Genomic DNA, 22,289 nt, shown 5'->3' on the forward strand with positions numbered 1-22,289 from the left:
CCAGGTCATTCAGCCCCCGCGCCACCAGGGCCCCCGGCCTGCCTCAAGAACTGAAAGGAAGTGAATGCCACTCTGCCAATCTACCCCAAAACGGAGCCTTTCACCTCTAGAGGGCGCTGGCTCCGATCTACCCCAGGGTAGGGGACTGGCTGGGTTGGGGGCAGGGGCTGGGACATGGGGCCTTTCCCCTCTGGCAGCACCTGCCCCCTGGTGGTAGGAGACTCAGCCCATGGGCACTGCCTGTAGAATATTGCTGCCCTCATTAGGGTCCCAGGTGGGAGAGCACCAAAGAGAAACTGAGGCAGAATGGGAATGACTCCCAGCTGGGAGCCTGGGGCAGAGACTCCGAGGATGTGGAAAGGGATCGGAGAAAGGTAGCATGGACAGCTGCGCCAGGGCCACACCCCAGCGGGAGGAGGAGAGGGAGGTTTCTCTGAGCCAGGGCCAGGCTTCTCCTTTGCCCCCACTAGGGAAGCAGCCGCTCAGCTGCTGGCAACCTGGGAGCAGCAGCCAGGGTCCCAGGAGTGACATTTGGCACGGCGCCGATGCCATCAACGGTAACCCTGCTCTAGAGCGGCTGGCGCAGGCTCGCGGCACACTCAGGCAGCACTGGGACGGGCCTTGACGGTTTTGTTCACACCCACACCAGCAAGACACTTCGTTGCTTTACAGGAAAGAGGAGACGCTGGAAGTCTGGGCCCACCCTGCACAGGGGGGCACGTGCCCCAAAAACTCAGAGGATCAGCCAGTGCGGGTCCCATGCCGAACAGCCTCGGGCACATGGCTGGCTGGTATGATCGCAGGGCCGCTCCCAGCGCTCCCCGTCCCCCTCCAAGGACACTGCCCGCTGGGGAGGAAGATGCCAGGAGGCGGGCAGATAAAAGTAGTGTCGGTTTAATGGTTGGGGCGTTTTGTTCACCGCCATCCCGGTGTGACGGCCGAACCCCACCCCTCCGGCCCCTAGGATGGGGGAAGGAGCCACCATGTGCTGCATTTCGCTCTCCCTTGAGTCTGAGCAGGCCAGGCCAGGCCCTCTTCTGCAAATGAGCATGTCACGTCCCCCCTCTGTTTGCTCGACACCGGAGCCCCCACGGCCTCGATAGTAAAAGCAAGCTAAAAAATCTCACCCTGCCGCGCCCTGGTAGAATGCGGGGGCTCCCTGCTGGAGGCCACGACATGTCACACACACACTCACACGCATGCTGCCTGCTCCGGGCTCAGCACCCCCTCTCCTGGCCGGGGAAGACACGGGCCACCCCAGGGCTCTGTGATCTCACCCCTAGAGGTGGGAGCCGGCACCGCCAACGCTGCCATCGTCCGGGGAGGGGAAGGGAGGCGGCAGAGGGTCCCCCGGCGGGGAAATAAATAAAGCGGTCCGAGGCTCCGGAAGGACGCCCCAGCCAGGATCACGTGGCCTTGTGATCTGGGTGGCTCTTTAGCTTGTGGAATTTGACGCTGTCCATCTTTTCGAAGCGTTTGCCACAGTGCTCGCAGGTGAAGTTGTACTGAACTTCGGAAGTGTGCTTCTTCATGTGCCAGTTGAGAGACGCTCTCTGCCGGCACTGGTACCCACAGATCTCGCACCTGGGGGGGGCCAGACATAGTCACGCAGGCTGTACCCCTCGGGCCCGTCCCAGGGCCTGACTGCGGCATGCCCCTAACGAGCTGAGGGCCCTCTCTGCAGGAGTGCGCTTCCTACCACTGCTGAGCTAAATACTCCCCACCCCACTGCCCACACGGTCAGCTGGAGGTGGCATTTTTCACTTCCTGGTCCCACTGTCAGGCAGCATTACCATGTGCTGTTCACAGCCCCTGCGCCCCACCCCAGAGGTGTCTGCGGCTCAGCACCAGGCGAGGGATTCCTGCATTTCAGTGGGGAGAGGGGTAACCTCCCCACCACCTTTGAAAAGCTCATTAGGATCCTCTGGGGCACAGCAACCTCATCTCAAGTCGTGTCAGTAATAAAAGACCCAGGTGCCAGAGGGGCAGAGCCACGCACCCCACCCCACTCGTCCCGGCTTTAACTCCTGCTGACTTGCTCTACCCCAGAGGTGGTGAGACACAGAGCTGCTCCGCTCCATGGGCTCGTATGAGCCTGGGTTGGGTTCCTAAATGGGTCACCCCTGCCCCCCACAACTTCCCCCGCACGTACTGGAGGGGCGTCTCTCCCGTGTGTGTCCGGCGATGCACCTCCAGGTGATTCTTCCGCTTGAAAGATTTCCCACAGGTTTCACAGGTAAATTCACGGACGCCTGCGGGGCACAAAGAACGGGGTTACTCCTGGAGGGGCGCAGCCGAGATTCACAGTCAAGAGACCTCAGCAGGAGAATCCCGGGTCCCTCTCTGCCCACACAAGCAGACCCTTAACTTGCCCAAAGGGGTGACTCCTACCCAGCTAGGACATCACACAGGGTCTTTGTCTCCCACATAAGATGTCTGAGACTGCCAGGTGTGCCAGCGAAAAGAGTGACATCCCTTAGCTCAGGCAGGAGAGCACCCTGCTTTTAAATCAAGAGGTCCTGGGTCGATCCCAGAGGATAACCCAGCCAGGGGGTTGTCAAGGGGGTGTCCTGAGCTTTCCTGTATTGGCAGATCTCTTCTATAGAAGATTTCCAGCAAGTGCTTCCGTTTGTTCTGGATTTTGGACTCTCCCCGCACCACCCCTTAACGTCAGGGTTGAAAGTGACCAGAGTGAGACAGCTGACCCTGGGGGGAATCCGAACCAGACCCAGTTCCCTTCCCAGGTGTTCTTGTGCCATGCAGAGGGTGGGACAGGATGGGGATGGGTCCGGGGGGAAGCGAAGACTAAGCAGAGGCAGCTGAGTGCCCAAGAACCGGGTGCCACATGGCGAAAGGTGGAGCAGAGTCTGCCGTTGCATGACTGGAGGGCCCTAGCCACACATACTGCGGGAGTCAGCGTCTCACCAGAACAGCACAGGGCAGGACAAAGGCCAGCTGGCCACGGGAAGGAGGAGGGGGCGCCAGGGAAGAGAGCCCAGGGGACGCACCTGAGTGAATGATCATGTGCCTGCGGAGATGGTTGGACAGGTAGAACTTCTTGCCACAGCCCGGGTGGGGACACACTTTTGTTTTTCCTTTCCGGTGGACGAGGTTGACGTGATTCTGGAGAGACAAGGAGAGAGGGGGAACAGAGGGCTAGACCATGCCCCCGACCACACCCACCCACCCACAAAGCAGAGGCTGCTACAACCCCCTGGTAACGGGCAGGAATTCCCACATCAGAGCTCGTCCCCCAGAGCGTTTTCCCTGCCTCACAACATGGCGCCTCGGCCACCACAGCTGGAGCTACCCTGCTCTCCAGACTCAACCTCGACAAACTCCCTCACCCCACAGTCCACACCCAGAGATTCCCTCCCCCAACAAGACGACACCCTGTTGATACAGCGTTGGAACCAACCCGTCCCCAAAGCCAGCGTAGGGGTAGCTTAGGAGTTCACTTGGGGATGGTGAGGTGGGGCCCCGAGGCCGTAACGTTAAATGATTTGCCAATTGTCCAAGCAGACGTCCAAGACTAAAACAGAACCTTGGTTAGACACAGAGCCAGGGCTAATCTGGCCCCCATTCCCTGGGCTATTATTCCCATTGTGCAGATGGGAAAACTGAGGCAAAGAATAGCTAAATGACTTGCCCCAGGTGCCCCAGTCAGTCTGTGGCAAAGCAGGGAATTAAACCTGGTTCTCCCTAGTCACTGAGCCATGCTCCGTTGCTGTCTCTCGAGCGGAGGGATGTGGCCAAGTGGGCTCAATGTTCGGGTTTTGTGACAAAATGCAACAGAAATATCTCCAGGGCACTGTCAAGTTCCCAACACAGCCTGTAAGGACGCCCCACCCGACAGTGCTGGAAACCCACCGCTCCAGGCAGGTCCTAGCGACCCATAAACCAGGAAGTGAAACTCACCTGCACCAAAGGGAAAGCAACCCCTGAGCGTCACTGCTCAAGCTCCCTCTGCAGAGAATAACCAGCCGGCCAGAGCATTTTCCCGTCTCTGGGGGGGAGGGGAGGGGCCAGAACGAGGCTCCCAGCCAGCCCCCCTGGAGCACTCTTAAAACCCACCCCCAGAGACAGGGCTGTAGGAAACTGACGCGCACAAATCTTACCTGAAAGCTACTAAGTGCTACGTAGACCTGGCTGCATCCTTCATAAGGGCAGTGGAACATTTCCAGCATGCCGTCGGCATCCATCACGCGGCCCCGTCTGCTTCGCCGCCTCCTGCACGGGGAAAGGAGGGGTCAGCCGCAGGCAGGGGCGGGCAACGTGCTGCCTGCCTGGCTAGGGAGAGACAGCTGCTGTGGAGGAAGCAGCGGAAGGCCCCCCAAGGCAGAGGCTCGGGGAGGGAGGGGGCGCAGACGGCCCCAGGTTTACCCGTCTGGATTGGGGCTGAGCTGCCTCTGTGTTTGAGCAACAAACGCAACGCACGGAAAAGGGAAGGAAATACTAGGAGGCTCACTGACGCAGCTGGCCAGATCTCTGGCTTGCCCGAGTGGGGAAACCGAGGCACGAGCAGGGTCCGTTGCTGGGTTTGCAGAGACCTTGTAAAGACAGCTAACAGCTCCACGGTGCCCCGCCCCTTCACCGCGACACTCACTTCTCCGGTTCCTTCGGAATCTCGTAGATGATGGCCGACATGTCACTGCCGTCCATCTCCTCGGGCTCCGGCTCCATGTTCTCTTGGGCCGGCTCCAGGTCTTCCGGCATCTCCATTTCCGGGGGGGGCTGCAGCTCCTCCTTTTTGAGCCCATAAAGGTCTTCTTTTTCTGCCACCACAAAACAGGTGTCAGAAGGACGCGCCGTGCGGCGAACGCCTGTCGGCGAGAATCTGGCGAAGCTTTTCAAACATGAAGTAGTTAACACGCAGGCCCCATCCCAGAGGCAGGCAAGAGCCGCTGGCCACTGAAATGCAGCCAGGTCTGCTGCGGAGCCCAGCAGCTGTTTAACACCGCGCACAGGGTCAGGACAAGAAGGGGAGAGTCCTGGAGCCAGCTGAACCTACGGATGGCGGAGGCGAAACGCAATTACATCAGGGTTAACACTTAACGGGAAGTCAAGTGACCTGGGATTTTTAATGGGGCACATGAGCAGGCCCTAATTTCTGTCTCTCACCCAACACAGTGAGTCAGCAACAGAGTTCTCCTCTCCAGCTGTGGCATCATCCAAAACATCAGATCCAGGGGTCAGCGCCCCCTACGGAGCCCCTGCCTGGCCCCATCCCGGGACATCAGATCCAGGGGACAGCGCCCCCTACGGAGCCCCTCCCTGGGACATCAGATCCAGAGGTCAGCACCCCCTACGGAGCCCCTCCTTGGCACCACCCCGGGACATCAGATCCAGGGGTCAGCACCCCTGACGGAGCCCCTGCCTGGCCCTACGCCGGGACAGCAGATCCAGGGGACAGCGCCCCCTACGGAGCCCCTCCCTGGGACATCAGATCCAGAGGTCAGCGCCCCCTACGGAGCCCCTCCTTGGCACCACCCCGGGACATCAGATCCAGGGGTCAGCGCCCCCGACGGAGCCCCTGCCTGGCACCACCCCGGGACATCAGATCCAGGGGACAGCACCCCCTACGGAGCCCCTCCCTGGCACCACACCGGGACATCAGAACCAGGGGTCAGCGCCCCCTACGGAGCCACCCACACCAACCCCTAGCACTACACTGGGGCACTGGAGTCAGCACTAAGCCCGAGGAGACAGCATCCCTTACTGAGCAGCCCAGCTCACTCCCAGCAGCACAGTGCCCCCTAGCGCCATGCTGTGACCCTGGAGAAGGCCCCCATGGAATACACAGCACCATTTTTCAGGGCACTCTCGGATCTCTTTGGAGGTCTCCCCTCCCAACACCGACCAAGCTCCCCATGCTTAGCTAGGGGGGCAGGCCGCCCCCCGAGGGCTGGTCACAGCTACCTTTTTTGGTTTCAATGCACTCCCCGCTCTCCACCGGTTCCCCGCTGCCGGGCTGCATGTTCTCCGGCTCTGTCTGGGTGTAGGCGGCGACGCCCTCGATCATGGTGCAGGGCATCTCCTCGCCCCCGCTGCTGGTGACGTTGAGCTGGATGCCCTCCGCCGTCAGGGCGTCGTAGCCGGGCCCGGCGATGATGATCACCTGGGAGCCCTGCATCATGCCCTGCACGGGGCAGCTGGCCACCACCTCCCCGAGAGTCTCCTGCGTCACGTTCTCAAAGAGAGTCCCATGGCCTGAGCCCACCTGGACGGGCATGGGGACGCACACCACGGTCTCCATGCTCTCCGGGCCGTTGAGAGGCGGGTTGTGGCACATGGAGGCGCCCTGCTCGGCCGTCAGGTTCTCGATGTGGTGCTCGAACGGGATGTGGATGCCGTCCTGCGTGATGAGGCCGCTGCTGCTCCCGCCTTCCACGGCCGACGGAGGCAGCTGCTGCTGGGCCTTGGCCTTACGGCTCTCAGGCTGCTCCTCCGACCCCGAGCTGGAGCTCTCCTCGGAGGAGTCCGAGCTTCCGGCCCCTACCCCGTTGCCAGCTGCAGTGAGGAGAGCGATCAGTGGTCGCAGGTTAGAGACAGAGCAGGACTCTCCCCTGGCTTTGAGGGATCCCTGGATCTTCCTCCTGCCTAGCATTACCCTGCCCAACCCTCAGGGCTGGGGGAGTGCTCCTGGTCTGCTGAGGTGCCCATCTGTTAGCACCGTAACGATCACCTCCCATCCAGCTGGATCTTACTTAGACACACTAATTGAACAGCTGCCTTTCAGGCCTAGGGATCACTCCCCTCAAGCTGAAATGCGGCCACCTCTGGGGTGGGATGCGCTGCAACGCCACACAACAGGCTACACGGTGCAGGTGGCACTAAGCGCCACCCTGCCCACTGGCTGCCTTGGGAGACTAGGATCCCGGCTGCCCCCTGCTCACCATCGTCACTCTCGTTCTCGGAGTCACTGAGCGGCTTCAGAGGGGAGTGCAGGTCCTGGAAGTAGCGGTGCCCGGCCTCGCACTGCCACACGGCCGTGGTGTACAGCCCGAAGGTGGGGTCTAGCTCCGACAGGTGGGGCTCGTAGGGGCAGCGGTTCTTGTGGTCCTCGTACCAGATCACCATATTCTTCAGGCAGTTGACGTTCCGCCTCCTTCCTTGGGGGGAGCAGAGAGGCACGTTAGCCAACCACAGGGAATCAAAGGGGCGCGCCCCTTGCAAAAAATTGTTTCTGTGTGGATACACAGATGGAGCCAGGCAGCAGCAACGTGGCCTCCAGGCAAAGCCTGTTTAGTACGCAGACCAGGCTCCGGGCAGACATGACCAAATCATACCAAGGTTATTGGCCTCATGGGTAAGGGGGGAAGCTGCAGACATGACAGATCTTCATTTTGGGGAGGCTTTTGACACAGTCCCAAACGACAATTGCATAAGCACTCTAGGGAAATGTGGTCTAGATGAAATCACTATAAGGGGGGTGTACAACTGGTCCAAAGACCACCCTCAACGATTAGTTATCAATGGTTGCCTGGGAGGGCGTGTCTAGGGGGGGTCCCACAAAGGTCAGTCCTGGGCCTGATTCTAGTCAATATTTTCTTTAATGATTTGGATAACGGAGGGGAGAGTTTGCTTAGAACATCTGCAAATGACAGCAAGCGGGGAGGGGTTGCAAGCACTTTGGAGGACAGGATTCAAATTCATAACGTCCCGGACAAATTGGAGAATTGGCCTGAAATCAACAAGATGAAATCCATGAAAGACAAGTGGAAAGTAGGACTTTTAGGAAGGAAATATGAAAAGCACTACTACAACCTGGGGACCGACTGGCTAGGTAGCAGTACCATGGAGAAAGCGCTGGTGTTCTACTGGATCTCAAACTGAAAATGAGTCAATAGTGTGACGCAGCTGCAAAAACAGTTAATATCATTGTATTGGCAGGAGTGTCACATGTAAGACACAGGAGGTCACTGTCCCGCTCTACACAGCACTGGTGAGGCCTCAGCTGGAGTCTTGTGTCCAATTCTGCGCGCTGAATTTTAGGAAGGACGTGGATAAACTGGAGACTCCAGAGGAGAGCCACAAAAATGATCAAAGATTTAAAAGACCTGACCTATGGGGAAAGGTTAAAAACGGGGGCACATTTAGTCCTCAGGTCTCCTCTGTAGACTTCTCAGAAGTCTTCAGATAGGTTAAAGGCTGTTACAAAGAGGACAGGGATCAATTGTTCTCCACAGCCACTGAAGGCCAGACAAGAAGCAATGGGCTTCATCTGCAGCGAGGGAGATTTAGGTTAGATATTAGGAAAAACTTTCTAATTAACTCTCAGAGGAGTTAAGCTCTGCACCAGGCGTCCAAGGTAGGCTGTGGGATCCCTGACACTGGAGGTTTTAGGTCAGGGATGGTTGAAGTTTATTTGCTCCTGCCTCAGCACAGAGAGCTGGGCCTGATGAGCTCTCGAGGTCCCTTCCAGCCCCACCTTTCTGTGATTCTATGGCACTGCCAACACAGTGGCTGCTGGCTCAGCCCGTTACACCTGCAGTAGGACCAGTCCCTGCTGGGTCACCCAGCCTCCCAGAGAAAGGACAATTCTTTCCCCAGCTGTCCTGCGTTTGAGCTCAGAACAGTGGAGCAGCGAAGTGCCATGACAGCACCTCTGCTACAGTCACAATCCTTCTCTGTCATTCCTGTAGAGCCTCTTTGACCATTTTTAACATTACCAGGAGAGGGGCATCTGCTGCTGGAGGAATCCGAATTGTAACGTGGCCTCCTTCCAGGGCAGGGAGCTCAGACCAGAGCTGCACCCAAACAGGTATTCATTTCAAAAGCAAAGGTCTCCTTCAGATGATAAGACGCTGGGACCAGACTGTAACAGCGATGAACACTGAGCAGGTTGCCTCCCTGCTTTGCAAACACCTGTACTACCCTCCTCCTCTACACAGGCAGAGGGAGGTCTGTCTGAGGAGTCCTACATCTCCATCCTGCTTTGCCCGCTCCGGCCGTGTGTCACCGGCCCACCATTTCCGCTGTCTGTGCTATGAACTTTGGCAGCTCACAACCTACATTTCTATAGCCTTTTCCCCTCAAGGGGAATGCAGCCACCTCTGGGGAAGAACACAGTGTGGGTGGGAAAACTATGAGTAAGGCAGCGGGGTAAACCCCTTGGAAGTGTCAGGGGATGCTGAACATCTGTTAAGATACGTATACAGCGCCCTAACAGTGGTATCTGAGCACCTCCCATTCATTGATGGGTTTAGCTTTGCTAGCCACCTGGGTCAGGGCAGGTCTATACAGATGGCAAACTGACGCAGAGTGACTTGCCCAAGGTCACCCAGGGAGGCAGCCGCAGAACTGGGAATTGGACCTACAAGCCCTGGGATCAAGGCTCATGCTCTAACCACTACCCCACCCTCACACCCAGGAGTGGGGTTTAGATCTGAAGCTCAGACACACAAAAAGCCACATGGCTCTCGATTTCCCTCCCTCGGAGGCGGGGCTTTAGTGACTTGCAGCCCGCCACTGAGCCTGCTCAGCCAGCCTTCCAGCAAGAACAGCCACGCAGCTCTACGGTCAGTGGCAAGTCTTCGCTAGCCGGCTCTCCAGGCCTGGACTGCAGTTTTGGGCTGTATACATGAAAACTCCACTGCGGTCTATGGACCCCTTCAATGGGCACGTAGCCTTGTAGGTCCCTCCCTCAATAACATGCCAGATATTTCTGCACTCGTCGTTCCCCCAGTAAAGACAGAAGTAAAACACCAGCCTTTACCACCTGTCAGCACCAGGGGTCAGACCAAGAAAAACCAGCCTGTATCCAACACTACTGCAGCAAACGGCTTAGTACGTTTGACGTTTGCGTAGCTAGGAGAAAGGCTGTCCGGGTGAGCAATTCTTACACGTCAGGGAGGATTATTATTTATTATGTTACAGTAGCGTCTAGGAGCCCTAGTCACGGAACCATTTGTCCTAGGCACGGTACGTTATTGTTTAGGTGTATTACGGCCACCTCAATGAGCCCTAATCATGGACTAGGACCCCATTATGCTGGGTGCTGTAATTTATTAGGTATATTACAGCACCAAAGGAGCCCCAGTCATTGCCCAGGACTGCATTTTGCTAGGTGCTGTACATTATCTATTAGGTGTATTATGGTAGTGCCCAGGAGCCCCAGTCACAGCCCCCACCACATTGTGCTGGCCCCTGTATGTTATGTATATTACACTAGAAGTAGAGTTACCCAATCATGGAGCAGGACCACATTGTGTTAGGTGCTGTACATTATTAGGTGGATTACAGCAGTGATAAGAGTTCCCCAGTAATGGAGAAGGAACCCCACTGTGTAACGTGCTGTACATTATTAGGCGGAGTACGGTAGCGGTAGGGCTCCTCAGTCATGAAGCAGGACTCCATTGTGTTAGGTGCTGTACAAACACAGACAAAGGCCACCTGGCGGGGGATTGGCCAGATGGCTGTGCTAGCAAAGAGGATTGAAAGAACAGGTTTCCGGGGGCAGGCAGAGATCTTTGACGTGTTCTTTGTACACCCACATTCAGACACTGTCACAAGCTGGATCCCACAGGAAAACTCACTTACTTTTCTTTCGTTTTGGCTTTTTAGGGATTTGCTCCCATGGTTTCCTGCAACAGAAAAAGAGAGCACTGATTTAGCACATGCCCCCAGTGCTGTCGTATCAGGACATATCAACCTTTTAACGTAGGAGGCAGGGCTGTGCTATTATCTCCCCCCCCGCCCCCGCTTTTACAGATGGGGAAACTGAGGCATAGATTCAGTGACTTGCCCCAGGTCATGGTACCTGCACCTTATGTGATGCAGATCTCAGAGAGGAATTCCCAGAAGCAGGGTTTACTGTCAAGGTTTATAACAGAGGCAGGGCTACTTATTTATTGGTTTTTAAAGACTACATAAAGAGCTCTGTTCTACCTGAGCACAAAGGGAGAGACATCCATCCCTTATATCATCAAGCTCAAATAAATGTGTTAGTCTCTAAGATGCCACAAGTACTCCTCATTCTTTTTGTTGATACAGACTAACACTGCTACCACTCTGAAGTTTATATTGGTTACTCCTCTGTCTGAAAACCAGCCCCCTCATTCATGATCTTTTGCAAAAGAAATACTTTGAAGGGCTTAGATCAGTGACTGGTGAGCAATCTAAACCCTTTGCTCCCAAATTCTCTCAGCAGAGCACAGCCATGGATTGCTGATCCATGAAATCTAGCTGACTAGATGCTACCCAAAGGGACAATGCCCTTAATACAGTGAGGCCATGAAGAACACTTTAGTTGGTTTTCTTCCACTGTATAATTAAACTGGGAAATTCACTGTGCAGGTTATTACATAAACAATTTAAGGCCAGATTATCTCATCTGATCTTCTGTGTATCACAAGCCACGACAGACACCCCATAGCGAGCCCAGTGACTTTAGTTAGACTAAAGCATTTTAGTCCTCAAGAGACTAAACTGAGGCAAAGACAGACAACAGGAGAGACTGAGGTGCCATGGATGCCCCTGTGATGGCAGGGCATTGTTCAGGTCAGACATGCCCAGATGATACCAGCAGGTGAGCCACACCCCATGCTGCAGAGGAAGGTGAAAAATCCCCAGAGCCTGTTATACTTGCTGAGGCCCTGAACCTGCAGCGAAATGCATGCAGGTGGATCTCTGCACCTTCACAGACCCACAATGACTCAGATGCAGCACCACGAGAACGCAGATAAACTGCCCATGTCTCTCTCGTCGCAGGATCAGCACCTAGGACACAATACCACAAGGGAAATGCACTAGTTCTTGTATAGGAGCTGGGATCAGAGAGTAATTTCCCTGCACGGTATAGTACTGCTGGATGAGATCTCTTCCCCTGAAGCATTCGTCACCAATCGCTGTCAGGGCACACTGAGTTAGAAGGACCAGCGCTCTGATCTGGGATGCAGACCGTGACACTAGCATGATTTAACAATCAGCTGGGGAGCGGCAGAGAGCGTAAACAGTTCTGCTTTAAAATAGTGCCCATCTTTGCAGATCCACAGCAGAAGTGGACCACTGGAATTCAGTCACGACAAAAGCAGCATGAGGTGTGTATCTTAGGCATCTCCACGCTAGAGGTGGTTTGCCGATAAGGCTGTAAGGGCAAACCTTCCTAGCACTGAGCAGTTTATCCCGGCGAAAGAGAGTGCTGCCTGGTATGGCCAGTACCCAGAGCAAAATGAGCTGTACCAGCAAAACTATAGTCTTTGCTGGTATAACCGCATCTCCACTACGGCTTTGGCTGGTATAAAAATGTTGGCAAAAATCACCCTTCAAAGTGACGTAACTGTACAAGCAAGATTCTTCACACTTTACACCTTTCTAGAGCCTCTTCTATCCAGACGGGGAAACTGAGGCGCAGAGGTGTGAGGTGACTTGACCATGGTGATCGCATACCACGATGATGAGGGTGGTGTAAAAATGTGACTAGAATAGGTCACGGGGGGAGTGTCTGAGAAATCTGGGGACAAAACCCAGGAGTTCCGACACCATATCACTTGCTCTAACCACTAGTCCATATGGTCACACATTTTGCTGTCAAATGAGGACATCATCAAATGCTGTCATCCTCTCAGTCTACTGGCTACACCTCAGCTGGTGATGGAGATGAGAACAGACGGGGGCGTTGTAAGGAATGTGTCTATCCATGCAGGGACAAGATATACTCCAGCGTCTCTATATGGGAGAGGACGACACCCCATCTAGCTGCTCACCGCCCCTGTCCCAGCAGGTTGTATGAGCGTTCTCTCCCCAAGAGATGCTATGGGGGCAATGGGATTAATCCCCCATATGAGGGGTGCTGGTCCCCCCAGGCTTCCCTCTCCTGCCCCTACGCCAGATCCAGCGGGAAGGCGATATAAGGGGATGGGGGTAGGGTAAAAGGGGTCCAGATCCCACACCTCCCTCATCCCATCCCCTCACTTGCTGTCCCTGCCCCAACAGGAACGGGGCGTATGACAATGGAGTCAGGGAATGAGTGGTCCTGGCTCTCAGTCTAGAAGGAAATGGTATATGGGAGTGGGGAGTAAGGGATGAGGGGTCCCAGCTTAGTCAGGGGTCTGATCTCCCACCTCCCCCCCCGGCTCTCACCTGTGGCACCCCACTTGCTGCCCACACTCCAGGGGCATACGGGGACGGGGATAGGAGAGGAGGCGTCAATGAGGGGCCTGGCCCAGCATGGTGGGGGGGAATCTGGCTCAGTAGATGCAGGCTCTCACCTGCAGCACCCTATGCACTGCCCCCACTCCAGCCAATAGGGTGCATAAAGGGAGAGGGAGTCCAGGCCCGGGGGAGGACTGGGGGCCGGATGTGGGGATTGGGAGGCCTGGGCTCTCAACCATGGTGCGCTGCCCCCCCTCCAGCCAGTAAGGGGTGTATGGGGAAGGGGGCGCTCAGCCCAGGAGAAGGGTTGGGGAACCCGGTTCTCACCTGCGGCGCCCCACGTGCTGCCCCCACTCCAGCCCCAGCAGGTAGGGAGTGTACAGGGAAGGGGGGGCCATCCTGGGAAGGGGGCAGGGGAGCCCGGCTAGGGAGGGGGGCCTGGGAGGCCCAGTTCTCACCCGTGGTGCCCCAGCAGGTAGAGGTTGTATGGGGAAGGGGGGGCCCAGCCCGGCCCAAGGGAGGGGTTGGTGGGCCCAGGAGAGGGGGATTGGTGGTCCCGGCTCGGGCGGGGAGGCCCACCTCGGGAGGGGGGACCCAGCTTTCACCTGTGGCGCCCCAGTAGGTAGGGGGTGTACGGGGAAGGGGGGGGCCCAGCCCAAGGGAGGAGTTGGCAGGCCCGGGGAAGGGGGGGCCGGGAGCCTTGGCCCAGTAGAAGGGTTAGGGGGCCCAGCTCGGGAGGAGGGTTGGCGGGCCCAGAGGAGGGGGGGCCCGGCCTAGGCGAGGGGCGGTTGGGAGGCCCGCGGAAGGGGGCGGTTGGGGGGCTTGGCCCGGTGGGAAGCGGGGGCTTGGCCAAGGGGAGTGGGTTGGGGGGCCCGGCCCGGGGGAGGGGGGTTTGGAGGCTCGGCCCGGGGGGAAGGGGGGGCCCGGCCCCGCGGAAGGCGAGGGGTTGGGGGAGAGAGGGTTGGGGTCCCGGGGGGAGGGGTTGGGGGCCCCGCGGAAGGGGGGGCCCAGGAGGAAGGAGAGTTGGCGGGCCCGGGGGAGAGGAGAGTTGGGGTCCCGGCCCGGGGGGGTTGGGGGGCCCGGCTCTCACCCGCGGCGCCCCGCGCGCTGCCCCCGCTCCAGCCCCAGCAGATAGGCCGCCAGCTTGGCGTCGCTCCAGCCGCTGCGCCGCCGCAGGTCCACCCAGGGCCCGTGCGCCTCGCCCAGGTACACCCGCCGCACGTCGTACTTCTTGCGGGACTCGAGGCGGCGCCGGGCCCGGTCGGACTCGGTCAGGCGGGGCCGCCCCCGGGCCTTGCGGCCGCCACCGCCGCCGGCCCCCGCCTCCCCCGCGCCGGGCCCGGCCTCCTCCTCCTCGGGCTCCTCCTCCTCCGCCGCCGCGGCCGGGGCCGGGCCCCGCTGCGCCTCGCTCATCCCCAGCCCGCTCGCCAGCCGGCCGCGCCGCCCCGCCCGCTGGTGGGCCGCTCGGAGGAGCCCGGCGCAGGGGCAGTGACGTCAACGGCCCGCGACCCGCTTCCGGTTCCCCGCCCCCTCGCTGCTCCGCGAGAAAAGTCGCCGCGGTCGGCCGCGCGCCTGCCCACGTCGTTACGCTCTAGGCATGCGCACCCAGCGCCGTGCCGCGGGTGCGGCCCCCCACTGCGCCTGCGCTGGGAGGTGGGTTCAGGGCCCAAGAGCCCGTCGAGAGTGAGAGAGGCTCCGCCCTCAACGTGCGGATAATGCTACGAGGGCTGGTGGTCTTCTTGCGCATGCGCTGGAGATTTTTCTCCCTCCACCCCCTCCCGGAGATCCCTTGCGCATGCGCCCCAGCACTGGGTGCCTGGCTGTGCCCCCCCCAGCAGCCTTTTCAGGGGGGACCCAGCGTTCAGGCTGCCCCGAGCTCCGCCTGACCCCAGGGAGGGCAGCCCCTGCCCAGGCGGGCCCCCCATCCGATCCCCCCTCCTGGGGCCCAGCCCCCCTCGGGCAGACGCCTCAGCCCCCCCCTCCCCCGGGCACACCCCCACCCCCCATCCCATCCCCCCTCCCCTCCCGGGGCCCAGCCCCCCCAGGGCAGACCCCCATCCCATCCCATCCCCCCTCCCCTCTTGGGGCCCAGCCCCCCCAGGGCAGACCCCCATCCCATCCCATCCCCCCTCCCCTCTTGGGGCCCAGCCCCCCCAGGGCAGACCCCCATCCCATCCCATCCCCCCTCCCCTCTTGGGGCCCAGCCCCCCCAGGGCAGACCCCCATCCCATCCCATCCCCCCTCCCGGGGCCCAGCCCCCCCAGGGCAGACCCCCCACTGCCTCAGGCCCAGCCCCCTCCCCACGGCCATTACACCCAGCCCCTGGGACAGACAGGCCAACACACACCCCTGCCAGCCAGCCTAGCCACCACCCTCCCCTGCACGCCTGGGCCCAGGAGAGCCACCCACCCACCGACCTGGGCCCAGCCAGCCCACAGCCCCTCCACCCATGAGGATCCCAGGCCCAGCTGGACTTGACTAGCTGAAGAGCCGGCTGGAGGCAGCTCAGCCCAGTCACAACCCCCCAGCAAGTAGCTGCTGTATAATCAGCAGCGCCCCCCCGTCCCCTCAGCCAGAGCAGCACAAGGTCTCACCAGTGGCCTCCGACCAGCCCCCCCACCCCCATCAGGCCAGCTCCTGGCTAGTTTTCAGAGCAGCTTCAGGGGAAGGCGAGGGGAACTGGGGCAGGCTCTGCCAGGCCCCTTACTGGCTTGGGCAGGGGACCCCCAATGCACAAAGCCATGTGGTAATGTTGACCTGCCCCCATTTTATGGAGAAGGACCAGCAGGGCTAGGACTGGGCTTGTTCCCTGTCTTCTTCAGAAAGTGCTGAAGGCTTTTTAATAACGTCTCTGCTCCACGCCCCCGGGGAGCGGTTTAAGAGGAGCTGGGATTACAACTCAGGAGGCTCTGGGCTCCCACTGCCGTGCTCAGAGACCACCGCGTACAACGCTCAGGTCCCAGTGTAAGACTGCTACACCGACTCGTATGGCGACTAAGCGCATTCACCCAATATGCAATACAGTACTTAGTGCTAGAGTGAAGGAAGCATGGGCATGGGGAGCAGGCGAATATTCGCAGCACCCCCATTACATGCAACTGTACTAAAAGTGGCTCAGACTGATTGAAAGGACGGATCCATTCCTATGCCATGGTGGCTGCTGAAGCAGACTCCCTCTGGCCTATCTGCTCGATTCGCAAGGCAGGAAGGAGCCACATGCAGCTAAACAATCACCAAGGAAGTCGATGAAACAGAGACAGGTTTAAAGCTCTTGCTTCGCGTGCCAGCTTTGCGGGATCTCCTCCTCGCCGCTCTCCGAGTCCGAGTCCACCTGGAGCTCTCGGGGCCCTGGCGTGAGGCGGAACACAACCGGCGTCTGACTCAAAATGGGATTGGTTTGCTGCAGGCCCAAAATCCACTTGGCCAAAGTGGCCCGGTCTCCTGCCCCGGCCATGCACATGGCAAAGACAGGGCCTTCCTCCACTGCAGGGGACAGGACAGAGAGAACAGAAGCAGCGTCAATATTAGCAACCCCACAGCACTTCGCATACAGTGCAATGGAGCAGTGGAGTCCAGTAGTGAGAGCAGGGTGACTGGAAATCAGGATTCTTGGGGTCCTAATCTTACCTCCACCCCTCCCTCCACAAGAAAACTGTCAATTCACCGAACAACAATAATCCTCCACCCTCAGGGGGGAGGTGGTTTCTCTGTCAAGGATGCAAAGTCCACACATCCAGGAACTAATTTTTTTCACCCAGCATTGAAATGCGGCCACTTCTGGGGCAGAACACAACAGCTGCAACACAGCCACTTAGGACAGAAGTCGCTATTCTATCCCGCTGCAGAGGAGTTCAGATTTAAACGTGTTCAGGTAGGGAAGAAAAGTATATGCTGATCTAAGTGACCTGGACGCTTTCTTTCTTGCTTGGGGGATCATATAGAGATAAGAGGGGGAGGAAAAAGATCATTCTTATCATCCTGGGATCGCTCTTGTAAATTGTGCCAGGGCTAGTTTATACAGTCCTTGCAGACCTCTCTCCGAAGCTCTGGATTAGGATTGAGACTAGTAACTGTGGCAGTAACGTTCATCCACTGCTGACTGGGGCTGGATTTGAATTAGCAACTTCGAGGCTGACACAAAATATTACAGGCATTGGAAGCTTACACCAAGGGGGAACGGCTTTGGTTGAGGGGTGGAGTTAGGCATTCAGAAGCCGTAGGTTCCAGGTGAGCGAGGACAGAGATATCTGTTAGCCTATGGAACAGCCTCCAGAGGGATGGATCAATTTCTGGGATCTATTTCTGTTTCACTGCCAGCTGCTCTGGCTCTCCCGTTGCCCGACTGTCCCAGTGGATAGGATTTGCTCTAAATGCACCCCTACGTCAGCGGCCCAGCCCCACATGAGTTACCTTCATCCACGTAAAATTCCTCGTTATCCCAGAGGTCCCGATCCAGGTCCAGGTCGAGCTGCATGGAGTAGTAGAAGTTCCTCTCGGAGTCTATCACCTCTTCCTAAGGGGGAGGGGTGAAAGATATTTATATGGGGGAGTAAATACCCCCCCCCCCCCCCAACACCTCTGCCCTACCCAATGGCTAACCTGCATCTCTCTGCCCTCCTTGGACAAGACAAGGCCACTCCTCTAGGTATTCAGCTTGCACAGTCCATGGATTTCCAGAGAAAGAGGCCAGAATGGCAGCCCTGTGTATCCACAGAGCGAACTTCCTCGCCCAATATCCCTGAGTCGGCCCTGGACAGACCCCCTAAGTGGAAGAGGGGACCTCGACCTCTCCATTGAGGCTGTTGGTGAGGGGCCTGGTCACTGCAGATTGTGCTGGTGGTTTCGGCAATATGTTCACCAGCCCAGCTAAGAATGAGCTGAGACCTGGCAAACTCATTATGTGCAGGCCAATGAATGGCTGTCAGGTGGAGGTAATTATTGGTCTCCACCAATGAAGGAGGGAATAAAACTGGTGTCCCCTAGAGGGGAAAAACCCCATATTCCAGTCTGACTCCCCTGAGCCAGCCAGTCCCCATGCTGTGGGTCTGGGTCAGAGACAGCGCCCCCTAGAGGGGGAAAGCCCCCATAGCCTATTCCCCACACCCTGCCCCACCTCCACAAGACTTACAGCATTTCCAGAGTGACTCATGTCATTCACCAAACCAGCACCAACTCCGTGGAGTTTGCAATGCAGGGAAACAGCCTGGAAATACAGACCCTCCTCCCCAGAGCCCGCAGCACACAGCCGACAGCCCCATGCAGGGCGGCAAGACTGTTCTTTACCTTTTCTTCAGGAGGTAGTGGCTCTCCCCGGAGTACGTAATAATAAACACACGTCTTCTTCAGCCACAAGGGGAAGGGGCCCTCGACAAACACGGGCCTGGCTGGATTGTGGCGTGCCAGGAGTTCCTGCTGATCGGGGCTCTGGATTCCTAAAGAGAAGGGAAACCACACATGCCACAAATCAAGGATTAGCTACCCGAGGAGAGAATGAACACAATCCAACAGCTCTGCGCTGAACAGCCTTCACACCAAGCAAAAGCACTCAAGGTGGGGAAGCTCTCCCGAGCAGGAGAATCTGCCAGGCTGAGATTTCTACCTAGGAGCTGGGCTTGTGATCGACAGCCAGGACTCCCCAGCTGCGCATCTGTTACCCCAGATCCAAGAGCGGGATGCGATGCTCTACAGAGAGGCTTACCTCCTTAGCGGTTCTAAAGACACTAGGCTCCTCAGCGCCGGAGCAGGCTCGTTATTTAAAAGGAAGGAAGGAAGGAAGGGTTGGGGTGAGCCCATAAAGAAGGCGAGCAAATCCATGTCAATGGGGCAAGAGAGACACCCCCATTCCCAACCCAAACGCCCCCCTCTCTGAGTCTGTCCAGGGTCACGTGAGGCGTAGCCCACGTGGCTCGCAACTTCTGCTTCCCCACAGCCTGGCTGCTTCTAGCCAGCAAGACCGAATGGTCCCAGTGCTGACCGTCCCCTCTAGGTAAGGCTCCAAAAGGTGACAGACAACAGGCTAGAGACTTTTCGCTCCCACGTAATCCAGCACCGGCCACTCAAAGGCAAGGTTGTCTGGGGCATCCCGTACCTACGATGTGCGGTTGGGTGATCTCTTTTCCGGCATCCAAAATATCTGTCAGAGGCATCTGCAGGGATGAAGACACCTTTGTTAGAGACAGCATCCTTCACATGCGTGGGATCCCTGACCCACTCCCCCAGTTCAATACAGCCTGCCTGGCTGTAGAACCCAAGAGGCCGGGCCCCCTGCCCAAGATGGGGACCGAGCCCCAGGAGGCCGGGCCCCAGATAACAGAGGAGTAAACTCCTTGGCGCATAGAACAGTCTAGAGGGTGCTCCATGCCCCAATTGCTGCAAGCACCTTCTCCTCTGCATCGGGCTGTGCTAGGGGTCGTTCGAGCTGACCAGAACTAGCTTTGCCTTCAGCTCATTCTGGGACTCCACCGCTGTGCAGCAAGAGGCCCTGGCGCGTTCCAGTCCCTTCCCCCGCGGCGCTCACACCCCAATGAGCAAGAGTCAGTCACTCCCATGGCTACAGACAACGTGCTACAGCCGAGTGCCTTTGGTTACCTGATAGACCGTGACCTTGGCGCTCAGGTCCGCGGCAATCCGCTGCAGGCTGAACCTGGCGAGGTCAACGGGGTCTTGGGGGAGGGCCGCCGGGACCGGGTAGGGGTTGGCATGCTTGAATTTGGGGAACCAGTACATGAGCCGCTGGTACTTGCGAACGGGATGGCTCTTCTCACCAAAGATCTGGAGCAGCAGGAACTTCGTCTGCTTGTTGGGCATGATGCCTGCGCATACGAGGGAGGAGAGGCGGGTAAGAGACGCGGACGGTGCGTTCACTGGCCCTCACCATGGGGACTAAGGGACAGATGGGTTAAGTGACTTGCCCAGTTCAGCCAGGGAGTCAGTGACAGAACTGGGAATAGAACCCAGGAGTCCCGACTCCCACTCCCCCCAGCCCTACCCGCTAACCCACACTGCTGCTATAGGTGTTTGGGCACCTCCCATCCCTACCATAGTTCTCCATCTGCTCCAAGACGTGGATCCCGCATTCCTGCTGCCTCGGGTAGTAGTTGAACATCCTCTGGATGAAGTTGCGGGGCACAAACACTTCCTTGGGGAAGACGTCCAGGATCTTGTTGTAGACGTCGAGCTCCCGCTCCACCCCAAACTCCGGCATCTTCCTGAGGGCCGCATTGATGAACTCGATGTGACCTCTCCGCCGGATGTCTCTCTGGCAGAAGAGCTCCACCGCTCGGCTGAAGGTGGCCTTGTTTCTGTCTCCCTTGCAGGCCCGCTCGAAGAGCTCATCAAAGGGTACCAGGGCCCCATCACGGGACCCTCTGTCTTTCTCCTTGTCCCCGCTTGCCGAGGGGACGAGATCGGAACGGCTCAGGGCAGCACCACTCCGGATGCTCCGCACAGGAACCGGCCAGAAGCCCTAGCAGAGAATCAGATATAAACTGGGCCTTTAGCAGCTGTCATTTTCCCTGATTAGAACCCTCTCAGTGGGGCAAGGCCCTAGATATCCGTACCACACTCTACAGCGCCATTCCATTCCCCTGGCTCACGGGCACTGGATGCCAGGTTGCAGGCCAGCAGTGACTGATACCATCTGACAGCTGCTTAGCCGCCTGTGTGCAATGAAACCGCTGGGTCTCAGACTACTTCCGAGCAGCCTCTCCTGTGCATCATACCGATCCACTGTGATACCACTCATAAGAACAGGTACCTGCTGCCCTCTTTCCCCGCCCCATTTCCACTCCCCTCAGATTACAACAAACGGGAGCGGTGGGGGGTCCTCAGGCCGTCTCAAAATCAGATCCCTCTGGGCAGCAAATTTTGGGCAACCAAATAAGAAGAGAGAGAGGTTTACAAGATGCACAATCCCATCCCTGATGCTTCACTCCACAGGGCTGCCCACCTGCCCTGGGCCGGTTTCCTTTGGACTGGGAGCTGCTCGGGGCAGGGCCCACATGGAATTTGTCTCTCACATGGTGCCCAGTGTGCTGCCCCGCTGAAGGACAGCTGGTACCTGGGCACAGCTGCTTTCCTGCAGCCACGGGAGATCCCTCCCCGGAGCGGCTTGCCGCAGGATGCCTCGGCCGGCAGAGAGCTCTCGGGCCAGGAGCAGCTTCCGCACACAGTTCATGGTGGGGAGTTTGTCCCTCCGACGCGGGACAGAGGCTGGCGAGGAAGGAGGCTGGAGCTGGGAGATTCAGAATCACGGGGCAGGCTCAGCCATGCCTGACATCCAGGGTTTGCTTGAAACAGACCGAGACGGATTTTAGAGATTTACTGCAGCACACGGGGACAGGAAATCTACTGGGGGGGGGGGGGGGAGAGAGAGCTCCCTATCACCCATTCAGGCTCCCCCCTTCATGGTGCCCCATATGCAGCCACACACGTTCAACCTCCCCATGCCCTGCCCCCAAACTCCTGTATATCCCCCACGGGGAGGCCACCGGACCCCCAAAACCCCCAGCCCGTCACCTCACACATACACTTCCCAGACCCCCCCACCACATGGACATGCCCCCCCCCCAATCCCATCTCCTCCCCACATATCCAGCCCCCCCCCGCCCTCATTCCCTCCACAGGGACATGCCCCCCATCCCGTCCACATGGGCACCCCCTGCACTCCCAGCTCCAGGTAGGCATGGCACGGGACCCCAAGCCTGCCACCCCCCATATCCGACCCCAGGCCGGCCTCACCCCACCGGGCGCCGCCATTTTAGCACCGCCCCCTCTAATCCCTGCCGGGTCAGGGGGCGGGGTCAATCACGCACGCTGTTTCTAAACCCCGCCCACTCCCAGACTCCTCCCCCCCGCCCCAAAATCACCCCACCTGGGCGGGGAGCCGGACACGTGGGTCCTATTTGCCCCCCTTTCCCGGGCAGGGGGCCTCGCCCCTGTGTCCCTTCCCGCCCCCGGCAGAGGGCCCGGACTCCTGGGTTCCATTCGTGCCCCCCCCCCCGATTTTGGCCACGTCCCTTCCTTTGTCTGTGCCTCAGTTTCCCTGGCTGGGGCTGGGGCGAGGATGAATCAGCCAGTGCCCGGGAGCTGCCAAGCCCTTCGCACCCAGCCTCAGACGGGCCCGGACCGGCGGGATTCCCTGATTCACTGGCTGGTTACAAACCACGGGGCACCTTGTCCCAGGTAGGGGGCAC

At 58.5% G+C, this 22,289-nt stretch overlaps 2 protein-coding genes across 6 annotated transcripts; both read right to left on the reverse strand.

Annotated features, from left to right (window-relative positions):
* Positions 1-878: 878 nt before the first annotated feature.
* ZNF653 (zinc finger protein 653) lies at positions 879-14,842 on the reverse strand. The gene is given in 12 exon segments (XM_037888153.2): positions 879-1,584; positions 2,153-2,252; positions 3,009-3,123; positions 4,119-4,230; positions 4,607-4,775; positions 5,920-6,510; positions 6,897-7,112; positions 10,543-10,586; positions 14,186-14,523; positions 14,526-14,625; positions 14,627-14,667; positions 14,762-14,842. Coding segments are annotated over 12 exon segments (2,085 nt in total). The 3' UTR covers positions 879-1,406.
* A 1,089-nt stretch (positions 14,843-15,931) lies between these two features.
* ECSIT (ECSIT signaling integrator) lies at positions 15,932-21,938 on the reverse strand. 5 transcript variants are annotated; one of them, XM_037888150.2, is made up of 8 exons: positions 21,835-21,938; positions 21,155-21,383; positions 20,134-20,560; positions 19,684-19,907; positions 19,184-19,241; positions 18,379-18,527; positions 17,506-17,608; positions 15,932-16,578 (listed from the first exon to the last, which is right to left on the reverse strand). In XM_037888150.2, exons 2-8 carry the CDS (start codon positions 21,269-21,271, stop codon positions 16,358-16,360), a joined length of 1,299 nt encoding a protein of 432 aa, XP_037744078.1. In that variant the 5' UTR covers positions 21,272-21,383; positions 21,835-21,938; the 3' UTR covers positions 15,932-16,357. The 5 variants fall into 5 exon arrangements, with proteins under 5 accessions (XP_037744078.1, XP_037744080.1, XP_043389214.1 ...); XM_037888152.2 differs by having other exon boundaries at positions 21,840-21,888; XM_043533279.1 differs by having other exon boundaries at positions 21,819-21,844.
* Between the last annotated feature and the right edge of the window lie 351 nt (positions 21,939-22,289).

Source organism: Chelonia mydas, chromosome 20 (assembly GCF_015237465.2).
Source record: "Chelonia mydas isolate rCheMyd1 chromosome 20, rCheMyd1.pri.v2, whole genome shotgun sequence".
Classification (NCBI taxonomy): Eukaryota; Metazoa; Chordata; order Testudines; family Cheloniidae; genus Chelonia; species Chelonia mydas.

Excerpts from the sequence above, each read along its gene's own strand:
- ECSIT (XM_037888150.2), bottom strand. The coding sequence starts at position 21,271 with ATGAACTGTGTGCGGAAGCTGCTCCTGGCCCGAGAGCTCTCTGCCGGC. Across the intron at positions 19,242-19,683 it reads CCAAGGTCACGGTCTATCAG|ATGCCTCTGACAGATATTTT; the intron begins GTAACCAAAGGC and ends TCATCCCTGCAG. Across the intron at positions 16,579-17,505 it reads GGAATTTTACGTGGATGAAG|TGGAGGAAGGCCCTGTCTTT; the intron begins GTAACTCATGTG and ends TGTCCCCTGCAG.